The sequence below is a fragment of the Rhinoraja longicauda genome, chromosome 13 (assembly GCF_053455715.1).
Source record: "Rhinoraja longicauda isolate Sanriku21f chromosome 13, sRhiLon1.1, whole genome shotgun sequence".
Taxonomy (NCBI): domain Eukaryota; kingdom Metazoa; phylum Chordata; class Chondrichthyes; order Rajiformes; family Arhynchobatidae; genus Rhinoraja; species Rhinoraja longicauda.
This window is the reverse complement of record NC_135965.1, coordinates 34,616,755-34,631,762: the sequence shown is the minus strand read 5'-3', so window position 1 is coordinate 34,631,762 and position 15,008 is coordinate 34,616,755. Positions and strand designations below refer to the sequence as shown.

Here is a 15,008-nt window from a genome sequence, read left to right as displayed (position 1 = left end):
AAATGCTGTTAGCAAATTCACCCGCAGGGAATAATAAGAATATATTTATTTTACCCTTGTAAACTCACTCACTCTGGAGATGCACATTATATGTTTGCCAAGGAGATGTTTGTAATTTGAGATTTAGACTATCAACAGTGCCCAATATTGTGTTGTATTTTTCTTGCACTATGAAAATCAAGATGGACTTGGCGTTTTGTGCCAGAGAGATTAGTCGGTACATACTTGAGTAATCAGAGCCAAGTGATTGCACTCCTAATGGTCTGCAACTCTAATCACTGTGCACTGTTGTAATTCGAATCACTCGGAGCTATTCATTTGCAGATGCTCTTTGTATGGTGGGAGAGAGTAGTGCAAAATTAAATGCTTGCTGCACAATTGAACAAACTGCAAAACCATATGGACAATTTTCTTCCGGCTATAATGTTCTTATTTTATTTATTTTAGAGGCAGGAGTTCCCCTAGTATTTCCAATTGTCCTCCTCGGACGGAACAGTGCAAGCAGCCCCGTCATGGCTCAGTTGTATAGAAGAGAGGTCAAATTAGAAGGGATAATTTGTTTGCAATTATTCCTGCTTCCTGCAGTTCAATTGAGGATTGATCCCCAATTTTGACCCATTTATATTTCTGATTAAAGGGAAATGACCACTTGGAAAAGCAAACAGCAAAATGGCAAAAGTTGCAAAAGATAATGAGATCAGCAGGAAGAAAATTATCTGACAACTGGCGTTTGAAGCCAAGTATCATAGAAAATTGTCCTCACCTTTGAGCTTGGTTGGAAAGCTTGTCACGGTGAAAAACCATTTCAATTTCTGGTGCAAGCCATGCATTGGTCAGACTCCATCTTTTTAAAGGCGCGCCGTAAATAAGATATTGCATGGCTTCCTGGAATTTGCACTGATTAAAACCAGAGAGGCTCCAGGTTCAATTTGTGGTCTTTGCTAAATTGCCCAAGTCCCAGTTAGAGTGCCTGCAGGAGCACTCTAGTAGTCACCGACATGTAACTAGGGGAGTGAAATGGTTACCCTCGGCTGCTCAGATGTCTCTGCTGCTGCCAGCAAGTGATGGCAGGGGAGGAGAATTTTCCTCGGTTATCGCCCCACACTGGTGGTATTGTGGAATGCCAAAAGAACGATAGAGATTCAAGCCTGCCGGAGCAGAAGCCAGGAGAAATGGCACGGTGGCGCAGCGGTAAAGTTGCTGCCTTGCAGCGTTTACAGCACCAGAGACCCGGGTTCGATCCCGACTATGGGTGTTGTCTGTACGAAGTTTGTACGTTATCCCTGTTACCACGTGGGTTTTCTCAGAGACCTTCGCTTTCTTCCCACACTCTAATAACGTATAGGTTAATTGGCTTGTTGGAAATGTAAATTGTCCCTGGTGTGTGTAGGATAGTGTTAATGTGCGGGGATCGCTGGTATGTGTGGACTCGGTGGGCCGAAAGGGCCTATTTCTGCACTGTATCTCTAAACTAAACTAAACTAAGCTAAATTACTGGATGAGCAATTTACCCCTCCGCCCTTTTCTCAAGCCTCCATTACTGTGCTGGTTGAACTTAACACAGCGAACACTATATTAGGTTTAGCGCTGGGTTTTGGTGTGGTGAATGCCCTTCGATGAATAGCGCAAAGGATGTTCAGGACTTCTTTTTAATGAATGATCATCTATTAAGCAGTCAGCAAGAATTCACAGGGCAATATCCAACTTTTTGAACTTCAATAAGGATCAATGTGAGCATTTAAATAGGACACCCTCACTGAAAAGTTTCCACTGCTGCTTTGGACAGGTATCTCATTGTGGCCGTGACAATGAACTTTTATGTATCTGGACACTCTTGGCTCCCGAAGAGGGTGAAAATGTAATTCTAGTCTGATTCTAGAAATGGGGAGTTCAGGTCTCAGGCTAAATTGAAGGACATGGTGTTCCTTTATGAAGGATTTGCTGGAGGTATAACAAGTTATGTCAGATTTAGATATGGTAATATTCCCATGAGCAGATGATTCAAGAACTAAGGCCCACACATGGACCAGTCATGGACCAGAAAATATGGGGCAAAGGAGGGGAGAGGGGTTCAGAGAGAGGGTAATACGAGGATTTGTTTTTAAAGCAGGTATTATGATGTAGCGCTCACTGTCTACAGGTATTGGAAAAAAATCATGGATTTCTAAAGAGAGTAGACTGTCACTTATGTGAAAATAACTTACAAGGCTCCAGAGAAAATGTGGGAAAAGACTGACTGGATTGCTCTACAAGGAAATATTGAGTGGGGGCCAATGGCCTCTTGCACATCATTCGGCTTCTTTAGAGGTACAGCACAGAAACAGGCTCTTCGGTCCACCAAGTCAACCAGGGATCACCCCGTACACTAGCACTGTCCTACCCACGAGGGACAATTTACAATCTTTTTTATACCAAAGCCAATTAACCTACAAACCTGTATATCTTTGGAGTGTGGGAGCAAACCCAGGCGGTCACAGGGAGAACGTACGGACTCTGTACAGACAGCAACCGTAGTCAGGATCAAACCCGGGTCTCTGGTGCCGTAAGGCAGCAACTCTACCGCTGCGCCACTGTACCGCCCCATCCAATTCTCTGAATGCTTTCAGATTGGAGTTGGAGTTATTTGCAACATAGTTTTGCATGTCTGCAAATTCACATGTCTGCATTTGTACGAGGTAGTTCATACTGCAGATCTTTTATTCACAAAGTTTAAATCTATTCCACACTCCGTTGGCAAAGAGGTGCCGGCATGGAGAACACATGGCTTGTGTTAGATTAGAATAGTTTATTGTCATATACACCAGGGTGCAATGAAATTCCTTGTTCATATGAAACTCGGAGCGTAAATAATATTCATGCAGCCATGATATTTTACAACAGTAAATACAATGATGAGTGCTAAACAGCAGCGGGGTGCAAGATTATTGGGCAAAAGCAAGTGATCGATGGCCAGCATGTACTCGGTGAACTGAAGTGCCTTTTTTCCATAGTATCTTTCAATCAAGTGAAGCCGAAGAATATTAAAGTACAATAATGGAACAATCAAATGAGGTAGAGTTAAGAGTAAGAGTATGTGGCAGCGTTTCCAGGAATGGGGTGTGAAACGAGTGATTAGTTCCGGAGTCTGATAACAGTGTGGATGAAACTGTTCTGGATCTCCGTGTTTTCAAGCTCCTCCATCTTCTCTGAAGGTAATAGGCAGGAAAGGGAACGGCCAGCATAACTGGCATCCAAGGCAATATTTCCAACCTTCCTCATGCAACACCCGTTGAAGATGGACTGGATGGAAGGAAGTGACAAGCCTGTGATGGACTGAACTGTGTTTACCACTTCCTGCAGGTTCAGGCAGTCAAGGGCAAAGTAGTTGTCACACCAGGATGAGATGCATCCAGTCAGAATACTTTCTGTAGCAGACATCTGCAGAGTTCAAGAGAATAAATGTGCTTTGTTGATCATTGCATCTGTGTGAAGGAACCAGGTAAAATTGCTGGTGACGTGGATGCCACGAAACATGAAACTGTCTTCCATCTCTACAGCAGCTCAGTTGACAACTTGCAATTTAGAGGACAAACATCTCTTTGCCAGCACAGCTTGGCAGCCTTATCGTGCTCTAAAAGTGGTCTCTCAGCATACAATTGCTATGTGACAGGATGCTACATATAATTCAGGCTAATGTCTGCCATTTTGGCTGCAGTTGAGTTGTCTTAATTCTGCAGCAGTTCTCTGTCCATCTGCATTTGAACTATTGCCACAAAGCGACAGGGGGACTGCTTTGCGAAAATGGCTATCTGTTGTGGTCATGGCTGATTCAACTTCAGAGATACAGTTTGGAAACAGCCCCATTCGCCCTCCACGTCCGTGCCGACCAGTGATCACCCTGTACACTAGCACTACCCTACGCACTATGGACAATTTTACTGAAGCCAATTAACCCTACAAACCTGTACATCTTTGGAGTGTGAGAGGAAACTGGAGCCCCCGGAGAAAACCCACGCGATCACAGGGAGAACTTACAAACGCCCTACAGTTAGCACCCGTAGACAGGATCGAACCCGGGTCTCTGGCGCTGTAAGACAGCAACTCTACCGCTGTGCCATCCCAAACTCTGAACTGTTAGGCACGCTTGCATAATCGTGGTAAATTCAACAAAAAACATATTACTGTTCAAGATGGCAATGTGCAGATCATTGGCCTGCTGAACAAACAAGTAGTTTCTGGAGTTCTCTGTAAACGCCCTGCAGTAACTGGCAGAGCAAGCACAGAGATACCCGATGGACTGCTGTGTGCTGCACAATATTGCCGTCGTGTGAGTCGCTGGCCCTTGCCACCCACTGCATGGTGAGCAGCTGAGGGAAAGGAGATGGTGGTGCACCAGCAACACGGTGGCGCAGCGAAGGAGTTGCTGCCTTACAGCGCCAGAGACCCGGGTTCGATCCTGACTACAGATGCTGTCTGTATGGCGTTTGTACGTTCTCCCCATGATGGCGTGGGTTGTCCTCGGGTGCTCCGGTTTCCTCCCACACTCCAAAAACATGCAGGTTTGTAGGTTAATTGGCTTTGGTAAAGATTGTAAATTGTCTGTAGTGTGCAGGATAGTTCTAGTGTCTGTGACTCGTGGACTGTGGACTCTGTTGGCCGAAGGGCCTGTTTCTGCGCTGTATCTCTAAATTAAATTAAACTTATCAATAGACAATAGACAATAGGTGCGGGAGGAGGCCATTTGGCCCTTCGAGCCAGCACCGCCATTCAATGTGATCATGGCTGATCATTCTCAATCAGTACCCCGTTCCTGCCTTCTCCCCATACCCCCTGACTCCGCTATCCTTAAGAGCTCTATCCAGCTCTCTCTTGATTGTATTCAGAGAATTGGCCTCCACAGCCTTCTGAGGCAGAGAATTCCACAGATCGGTCTTTTTCTTACCATAATGTATCTGTCCAGCTGTACCAGCCATTATGCGTGCAGTCCCAGGCTCACCAGCTGTGCTGCACGGTACCTTCCTCTGATGCTGACCATCACACCAATCACAAAGTGCTGCAGTAACTTCGTGGGTCAGGCAGCATCACTGGTGGACACGGAGAGGTGACATTTCAAGTTGGGACCCTCCTTTACACTGATGGTAGTGGAGGGCAGAAAGCTGGAAAGAAACGGCGGGGAAAGGGGACAGAGCCTGGCAAGCCATAGGTGGTGAGGGGGGGTGTGACTGGCATGCGTGAGGTAAGTGATATAGGGTAGAGGTGAAAATGCAACAGAAGGGTGCCCTCTCTGTCTTGATGTACATCCATTCCTCCACTATCCCACCCCTCTGTCTACATCCCCCCTCGTCCCCTTCCACTTATATCCCTCCCTCCGGCTTTACATTTTATTCCTCTTCTCTCCGTATCTGACACTGTTCTGTCTCCTTTGCACCTCGACCCTTTGTCACTAACTCCATCCATCTACCATTCCAAACCCCATTCACCTGTATCCATCTATCACTTGCCATGCATTAGCCCGTTCCAATCTTTCTCTTCCAGCTTTCTCTTGCTTATTACAATCAATCTGGCCGGAAACAAGGCTCATCCATTCCCTCCACAGATGCTGCCCGACCCACTGAGTTGCTCCAGCACTTTGCGTATTGCTCAAGATTGCAGCGTCTTCATTTCCTTGTATCTCCATCACAACAATTACACGATTAGACTGAGCATCAGACACAAATAGAAGGAGTGGAGCACCTGGGAATTTCTCAATCCCTTCAAAGAGCAAGCTTGAGGTCAGATCAAGAATTTATTTCTCGGAGGAGTTGTTAAGAAGGTTTTAATTGTCAACAGATGATGCATCAACAGCGATTTTTATGGGAGCTCTGAATTTCTTTGCCTTTAGCTCCTTCTAGGCAATCACGGGGGATGACTTTGTATTCTATCGCAGTTGAATTCTGCAAAATGGTGCCCAGGGCTTACTCCCTACTTACTGCGATTTATTCCTTCAATCTTTTCCCATCTGACTTATGCCAATTGTGGCTGGGGAATTGGCCACACTATAGTTATGTTTGCTGCAAAAATCTTCTTGATACCACAGTGGCATGGTGGCAGAGCAATAGAGCTACTTACTGCCTTGCAGTGCCAGAGACACGGGTTCAATCCTGACTAGGGGTGCTTGTCTGTACGGAGATTGTATGTTCTCCTTGTAACCTGCGTGGGTTTTCTCCGAGATGTTCGGTTTCCTCCCACACTCCGAAGACGTTCAGGTTTGTAGGTTAATTGTAGGTCGTAAAGTTGTAAGTTGTCCCTGATGCGTGTGGGATAGTGTTGATGTGCGGGGATCGCTGATCGGTGCAGATTCGGTGGACCAAAGGGCCTGTTTCCACGCTGTATCTCTAAACTAAACCATTTATTAGAAATGTTTCATCTTTACTCAATTTAGTGTATGTATGAACCCTATGCAGCCTGGCTGAGACTGAGTGTCAGCTACAGCACTATAATCCCCATTGACGTGTTGAAAGTTATCATTTTAAGTACATGGTCTTTGTTGTAACCATCCATTAAAGGGACATGCCATGATGCAGGCAACACTCTTCCTGGCACTGAGATGTGCTGCAACAAAGTAAATTGATGCTGCAATGCTGAGAGCATGCTCCCATAAGGTCAGGCAGCTTGGAACAAACTGGTGAAGAAAAATGGCTGAAGGGTGGATCTTTTTGCAAGGGGCCACATGGACTCTCCAGGGATAAAGTCATGGGCACCTGGAACGTTGCCAGGTTGGTGTGAGTAAGCACATGTGTATGGTCCTAGAATGTAGGCACTCAGAGGAAGGCTGCAATCGAGGCAAACGCCTGTGCCTGTCTGTTCATGTAGGCTGAAATAAAAGTAGATAAAGTAAGGGTAGCACGGTGGAGCAGCGGTAGAGTTGCTGCCTTACAGCACCAGAGACCGGGTTCGATCCTGACTACAGGTGCTTATCTGTACGGAGTTTGTACGTTCTCTCCGTGACCTGCATGGGTTTTCTCCGAGATGTTCGGTTTCCCCCCACACTCCAAAGATGTACAGGCTTGTAAGTTAATTGGCTTACTATAAATGTGAAATTGTTCCCAGTGTATGAAAGATAGTGTTAATGTGGGGGGATCGCTGATGGGCGGTGCGGACTCGGCAGGCCGAAGTGCCTTTGTCTGCACTGTATCTCTAAACTAAACTAATTGAGGATTTTAGGTGACCTCCCTAATGTGGTAGTGAGCAGCAAGCCGCGAGATGTGGTAGAGATCAGTAACAGCAGCCTGGAATAATCTTGAGGCTGGGAAACTGGGTGTGAAATGACACTCACCTCTATGATTCAATTCAATTCAATGATACTTTATTGTCACTTGGTAGAAACATAGAAACATAGAAAATAGGTGCAGGAGTAGGCCAATCGGCCTTCAAGCCTGCACCGCCATTCAATATGATCATGGCTGATCAACCAACTCAGTATCCCGTACCTGCCTTCTCTCCATACCCCCTGATCCCTTTAGCCACAAGGGCCACATCTAACCCCCTCTTAAATATAGCCAATAAACTGGCCTCAACTACCTTCTGTGGCAGAGAATTCCACAGATTCACCACTCTCTGTGTGAAAAAAAACTTTCTCATCTCGGTCCTAAAAGACTTCCCCCTTATCCTTAAACTGTGACCCCTTGTTCTGGACTTCCCCAACATCAGGAACAATCTTCCTGCATCTAGCCTGTCCAACCCCTTAAGAATTTTGTAAGTTTCTATAAGATCCCCCCAAGCAGTGAAATGCTTTGTTTGGCAAACAACCCAGTAAAATCATACAGCAGACCTCATCGAGGTGGTACACAAGAGTCGTCGTGTTCTTTGGCGCCAACAAAGTTTCAAAAAGTTTATCGAACAGTTTTGACTTCTGCGCGCAGCGGCGAACCAGGCTTGGCGGCGCACGTGGCAGATGGTGGGTCACCCCTTCATTCACGGCAGTCCCCTGTCAGGTAGCGCTTGCAAAGGCAGGTCCCCTCCTCTCTCTCGGTGGCCCACCTCACTCTCACGGTGCCTGCAAAGCCCTTCAGATACATGTGCAGTTGGAGTTGCAAGAGATCGCAGCCCTCAAAGAATGCAGAGTGAGTGTGGCCCTTTGACCACAGCCGTGTTAGAGAAAACGGGGTGATAAAAACAAAATGATTTTCAGACCAGTGAGATTAAAAACTAAAACTCTCGCAGTGTTGAAGTTTGCATCCTGCACTTCCCGTTTGGCATAGCTTGTACCTGGAGAAAAAAGTGCTGGAGTAAATGAAAATCTATTTGAAAAGTGGGGAGGTGCATTTCCCAATAGTTGATCAATTACCAAAGATCAGCACAGAATTGCAGGATTTGAGGTTATGTCAGTTTTCAATAGCTCTGCGCTGTTTAATTTGGTGTTCGGTGTAGACACAGCGCTGGAGTAACTCAGCGGATCAGGCAGCGTCGCTGGAGAAACAAAGTACTGCTGATGCTGGCTTACACAAAAGATAGCCACAGCTTTTAGGACCGAGATGAGAAAACATTTCTTCACACAGAGAGTGGTGAGTCTGTGGAATTCTCTGCCACAGAAGGTAGTTGAGGCCAGTTCATTGGCTATATTTAAGAGGGAGTTAGATGTGACCCTTTTTGCTAAAGGGATCAGGGGGTATGGAGAGAAGGCAGGTACAGGCTACTGAGCTGAATGATCAGCCATGATCATATTGAATGGCGGTGCAGGCTCGAAGGGCCGAATGGCCTACTCTTGCACCTATTTTCTATGTTTCTATGTTTCTTACATGTCCCAGCTACACTTGTCCCACCTGCCAGCATTTGGTCCATATCCCTCCAAACCTGTCCTATCCATGTACCTGTCTACCTGTCTAACTGCTTCTTCAATGTTGGGATAGTCCCAGCCTCAACTACCTCCTCTGGCAGCTTGTCCCACCACCCATTTGTGTGAAATAGTTACCCCTCAGATTCCTATTGAAACTTTTCCCCTTCACTATGTCCTCTGGTCCTCGATTCACCTACTCTGGGCAAGAGACTGTGCATCTACCCGATCTATTCCTCTCGTGCTCGTATACACCTCTAGAAGATCACCCCTCATTCTCCTGCACTCCAAGGAATTGAATCCCAGCCTACTCAACCTGGACCAAGCCTACTCGACCTAGACCCAACCTACTCAACCTTGTCCCAGCCTATTCAACCCTTTTGTTTTTAATGTGTGCACAAACGTCTAGCTTTGAGTCTTCAATTTCACTGATTGAGAAATAATTTGAGAAAATGTTTGGAGGCACAAGAGACTGCAGTTTTTTTTGTATTCTGTTCATTTGTTTCATGTAATCTGGAATTGATACCCACAGCCAGGGTGAAGGGGCACTGTGCCAATACAATCTTATGACAATTGTTATGAATAGTATGTTTTAAAATTACTCTGTTATACAGCATGGAAACAGGCCCTTGGGCCCACCATCCATACTGACTGTCAAGAATCATTACATTAATCTCGCACTAATTTGATTTTATTCTCCTTTGGAGGATTGGTGATCCTTCACTGCAAACAGCAGGAGCACCCATTAGATGAAATATGTTGCTTCAGAATCGCTCAGTACATGTACCAAAAACAATACAAAACAAGGGCTATGTAAAATATACAGTATGAAACGTAATTGGAAGGGAAGGGTGGGGTGGAGTGGGAATGGATTAAGTAACTGGTCAAATTTTAGCCTAAGCATTTCACGGACAATTGATGGTTCATTAATATAATCTTCTAGACCAAGTGGATCCGTTGGGCCCAAACCTCTCCTGCATTGGTGCAGCACCCTCTCCTCCCATGTGGAATGAATTGCCACAGATGGCTGTGGAGGCCAAGTCAATGGATATTTTTGAGGTGGGGATTGAAAGCCTCTTGGTTAGTAAGGGTGGAGAATGGTGTTAGGAAGGAGAGATAGATCAGCCATGAATGAATGGCAGATTAGACTTGATGGGCCGAACGGCCTAATTCTGCTCCTAGAATTTGTGAACGTGCACTTTAATATAGCGTTTTAAAGACTGCTGTGCTAAGGATCCATGTTATCATTATCATATATCATATCATATCATATATATACAGCCGGAAACAGGCCTTTTCGGCCCACCAAGTCCGTGCCGCCCAGCGATCCCCGTACATTAACACTATCCTACACCCACTAGGGACAATTTTTTTTAACATTTACCCAGCCAATTAACCTACATACCTGTACGTCTTTGGAGTGTGGGAGGAAACCGAAGATCTCGGAGAAAACCCACGCAGGTCACGGGGAGAACGTACAAACTCCTTACAGTGCAGCACCCGTAGTCAGGATCGAACCTGAGTCTCCGGCCTGACATGTAAAAGTCTACAGCCATCAAAGTAATGAGATAACATGAATTATATATATGCTTCGTCTGTTTGGGAGGTGAATCCAAGTCCAGGGCATTGGTTCGGCAAGTGTGAAGCTTAGAGATTCATGTGAAGTCGAATAATATCCTGTCATGCCAGATAACGTGGAATCCCGTGTAGTGGACTGTTGCAATCCTGTTGTGTCCTAAAGTTGTTAATGTGAGTGATTCTCGCTCTACTAACGTTCTATTTTCATCTATGTTCAAGTAAACGTGATTCTGAAGGAGAGGAAAAGCAAGGATAGCATCACTCTTGCTTGGCAGGGACCAGACCGTGCCAATGGTGTCATTGTGGAATACGAGATTATCTACTATGAAAAGGTATGTGAGGAAATGTGCATTGATCTTTTCATTTAGCATTTAATTTAGAACTTTGGAGGGCTAGTTGTGCCGCCAGTGGAGCTGCTGGCTGACAGCTCCAGTGACTTTGATCAATCCAGTCTCCATTTCCGTTTGCACCTTTTGTCTGTGGCCATGTGGCTTTCTTCTAGAGCGCTTTGGTTTCATCCAATGTCCTAAAGTCAGGTAGTTGATTAGGTAGAAAGTAGGAACTGCAGATGCCGGTTCATACCAAAGATAGACACAAAATGCTGGAGTAACTCAGTGGGTCAGGCAGCATCTCTAGAGAAAAGGAATAGGTGAAGTTTGGGTTGGGGCTCTTCTTCAGATTATTTGACTGCTGTAGAAACTCCCCCCTCCCCCCCCCCCCCATGTGTGTATGTGTAAGAAAATCTGGGAGTTGAGTAAAATGGAAATAGTAAAGAAACAGAGAACGGCAGAAGCTGTTTTTTTCCAAAGATAGACACAAAGTGCTGGAGTGACTCAGTGGGTCAGGCAGCATCTCTGGATAAGAAGGATAGGTGATGTTTTGGGTCGGGACCCTTCTTCGGACTACAGAGGGGGAGCAGTGCGAGAGGGCCTTGCAGAACTCCTGTCAGAGAGAGGAAGAGAACTTCTCCAAAGTATGCATACCTTGAGGAGATTTTGCAGTGGAGCAAGTCAAAATGTAGAAACACAGAACTACAGATGCTGGTTTATAGACACCAAGCGACGGGGTGACTCAGCAGGTCAGGCAGCATCTCTGGATAGGTGTCATTTCAGGTTGGGACCCTAAACCTCAGACTTTGTCTATCTTTGGGAATAGAATAAATGGGTTTTTGATGGTCAATATAGAGTCGATAGACTGAAGGAATTGTTTTCATGCTTATTACTATGCAACTCCATGAATGGGTTGTGGTGCAATGCAGCACCTGGATGTAGCACTGACCGTAATATGCTTTGCAATGGGAAGCCAGTGAAGGAAGCTAGGCATTCCTTGGTAGCCAATTCATGGTGGTCTGGTAAAAGGGTCTTGCAGCTTAAACACAGCAATTTTAGTAAGAAATAGACTTATTGCAAAGTATCGTCAATCAAAGTAAAATACAATGGAAATAGTCAGAATAAATGATGAACTCCATCTACTTCCTTGTGCTGCTTGCTTTCTTTGAAAGAAAGTGTAGTTAGGTGGCTTAAAATCACCTCCATGAGGACTGTTTTTCTTTCAAAATTGATAGTGGGAGAGTCTAGAACTAGAGGTTATAGCCTCAGAATAAAGGACATTCATTTAGGAAGGAGATGTAAAGAAAAGTATTTAGTCAGAGGGTGGCAAATCTGTGGAATTCTCCACCACAGAAGGCTGTAGATGACAAGTCAGTGGATATCTTTAAGGCAGAAATAGATAGATTCTTGATTAGTACAGGGGTTATGGGGAGAAGGCAGGAGAATGGGATTAGGAGGGAGAGATAGATCAGTCATGATTGATTGGCAGAGTAGACTTGATGGGCTGAATGGCCCAATTCTACTATTCCTTATGACCTTGTATGTTACCAGATTTTCAGGTCTTTGACTGTTGAAACGTGCAAGGCTTTCACTTAGTGTTGACTAAAATCTGTACACAATGATATGCCCTATACCCTGCGACCTTTTACCTGTGAGATTTCCAGTGTCTGATGACACAGTTTTGTTTACCCCAGGTCCAGGATGTTCTGGACAATGGCATACAAATATGGTGACTGACAATCCACAACTAAACAAGAATGGGGTACAAATTGCTCTGCATATTGAATTAATAGAAAGCTTTATACTACAGGTGGTATTTTCAATGAAGGGGGGAACCCAGTTTTATTGATGTTGACAAATATGTAGAATCAGTCTGAAGAAGGGTCTCGACCCGAAACGTCACCCATTCCTTCTCTCCTGAGATGCTGCCTGACTTGCTGAGTTACTCCAGCATTTTGTGAATAAATACCTTCGATTTGTACCAGCATCTGCAGTTATTTTCTTATACAATATGTAGAGTGACATTAAATGAATGTAAATTTGCAGAAACAATGAGTTCATATTGGCTGCCGCCTTTCTTTTCCTGAAATAGTTCAAGTCAATGGTTTTAAACTGCACCCATTACATGTGCCAAGAATCTCGCCCTCCGACATCTGAAGTGGGTCCTTCTTTGTGTCTTCGAGTAACAACCGATTATTCTTCTATGCATTTATCACAACAGAATCAAAGGGACCAGAATTACACCGTTTTAAAAACAAAGTCCAACAGCATGACAGTAGACGGACTGAAACCAGGGACAACGTACGTGTTCCGGGTCAGAGCGCACACCAGCGGGGGACGTGGGACTTACGGTGGTGAAATTGAGCTGGAGACCAGTCAAGAAGGTAAGAGGACAATCTGCTTGGAGGAAACTCCACTGAGCGGGATCTCCCAGGACGATGTCGCACATGAACGAATCTAAGTCTACGTTGCTATGTTGCGCCAAAAGTGGTGATGCTTTTGAGAAGGCTTCCTCAAAAAAAAAACATTAATCCAGAAAAGGCATTGGTCTTCGTAGATAAAGATGAAGTCTAAATGTATAAACTGTGGCCCATTTTTAGAAGCCTCTGTCACTTTTTGTGGGAGCTCTGACCATATGCTCGTGGGTCTGCTCACAAATCAGCTCAGACACCAAGGCAGCAGAGAATGGATAACTCAGCATTTGTTTTTGGGCTGAATCTCACCACAATTTAAAGTCCAAGTAGGGTCATAGTAAGGTGACAATTGCCCCTTGCCAACAATGAGTCAGTGAATGTTTAACTAACTGGATAGATATACCCTTTATCCTGTACACTGTGGACGGCTTGATTGTAATCATGTACAGTCCTTTAACTGACTGGATAGCACGCAACAACAAAAAAAGGTGTACCTTAATTTACACATGACAATAATAATAAACTGAACTAAACATTAAAAAAGATTTAAAGTTAGCCTCACGTCAAAGTACAGGCATAGCTCACCTTGTGTGGAATTCAGGATATGGATACTATTTGAAGCCAGGATTTATTACTTATCCCTAGTTTCTTGCCCTCAAGAAGGTGGTAGCGAGCTGCCAACTTGCAGTTTAGGTAGTCAACATACACTCACAATCCCCCCTTGAGTTTGGGGGACTTCAGTGGATTGAATTACATTGCAGGCATTTAACCTGAAACTTGTCACCAAGAAAAGTGCTCTTTAAACAAAATAAATAGTCCTTCAAATATATGCAGCAAAAAGAAAGATATATTTCTAATAAAAGGAGGAAAAGTTTCTTAAACTCAGCATCAATGAGTGGGCTCTTTGAGAGTCTGGTTACTGATGGCAGAAGCCATGTTGGAAGGTTATCTTCGGACTGTACGTGGACCTGCCATTGGTAAAGGGATAAGGAGTCACTTGAGCGAACTGTTGCCTTTATATTCTCAGTTTATGGGAAGCATTACTTGTTCAGGCAGCGAGAGAAACATTATTCCTGGAGGCGGTTCTTTATTTTATAACAATAACTGAGATAACGTGGCCATAAAAAGAATGAGGATTGTATGTATTCAAGTTTTCAATAAATCCAGACTCATTTTTTTTATAGCTTTCACTGACCAGTTCTCTGTAGGCAATGCTACCTTCAATTGCTAGAGAGTTAATCAAAGGCTGCCAAATGACACAATTTAATCTGTGACTTGGAAAGAGTGCATAATATGTACAGGCACATGTGCTCAATTATGACTATAAATCTGTGGAGAATTCATTGAATCAACTTAAAATTCTAGTAGGTTTGGTTGTAGCAATGGAAAATGAAACAATAAGATTGATTTGGACCTAAGAAAGCAACATTTATATTTTTTTGAGGAAGGAGAAAGTGTTTTTTACATGATATATGAATTACAGAGGCCTCTTGGAGGTGGTCAGCAACTTGGTACCGGGGTTGTTCTTGGAAACAACACACATGTAAAAGTCATCAGGTCGGGCCGTCATAATTCATCAGCACGTCAGTATTTGGAAATCATCCCGACACTTTGGCTAGCTACCACACCAACAGGCTTTAAGATACCACTGCTGTGAATAAGGGAACGAATAAATGAATGAATGGTGGGACAGAGCAACATCCAGAACAGTTTGGAACATTCCTGGTACTATTGGAGCATTAGGAGATTAAGGGCGGCACGGTAGCACTGCGGTAGAGTTGTTGTCTTACAGCGCCAGTGACCCCGGGTTCGATCACGTGTGTTGTCTGTACAGAGTTTTACCTTCTCCCTGTGACCCTATGGGTTTTCTCTGGGTACTCCGGTTTCCACCCTCAC

At 44.5% G+C, this 15,008-nt stretch overlaps 1 protein-coding gene across 5 annotated transcripts in view; it reads left to right on the top strand.

Moving 5' to 3' along the window:
• The window catches only part of LOC144599632 (ephrin type-A receptor 3-like), a 319,324-nt gene that overhangs the window by 204,928 nt on the left and 99,388 nt on the right, over window positions 1-15,008 (top strand). For all 5 annotated transcript variants that reach the window (XM_078410760.1, XM_078410761.1, XM_078410759.1 and 2 more), the window contains 2 exons: window positions 10,589-10,701; window positions 12,920-13,082. In XM_078410760.1, the coding sequence (XP_078266886.1) occupies window positions 10,589-10,701; window positions 12,920-13,082 (276 nt within the window). The remainder of the gene's footprint in view (window positions 1-10,588; window positions 10,702-12,919; window positions 13,083-15,008) is intronic.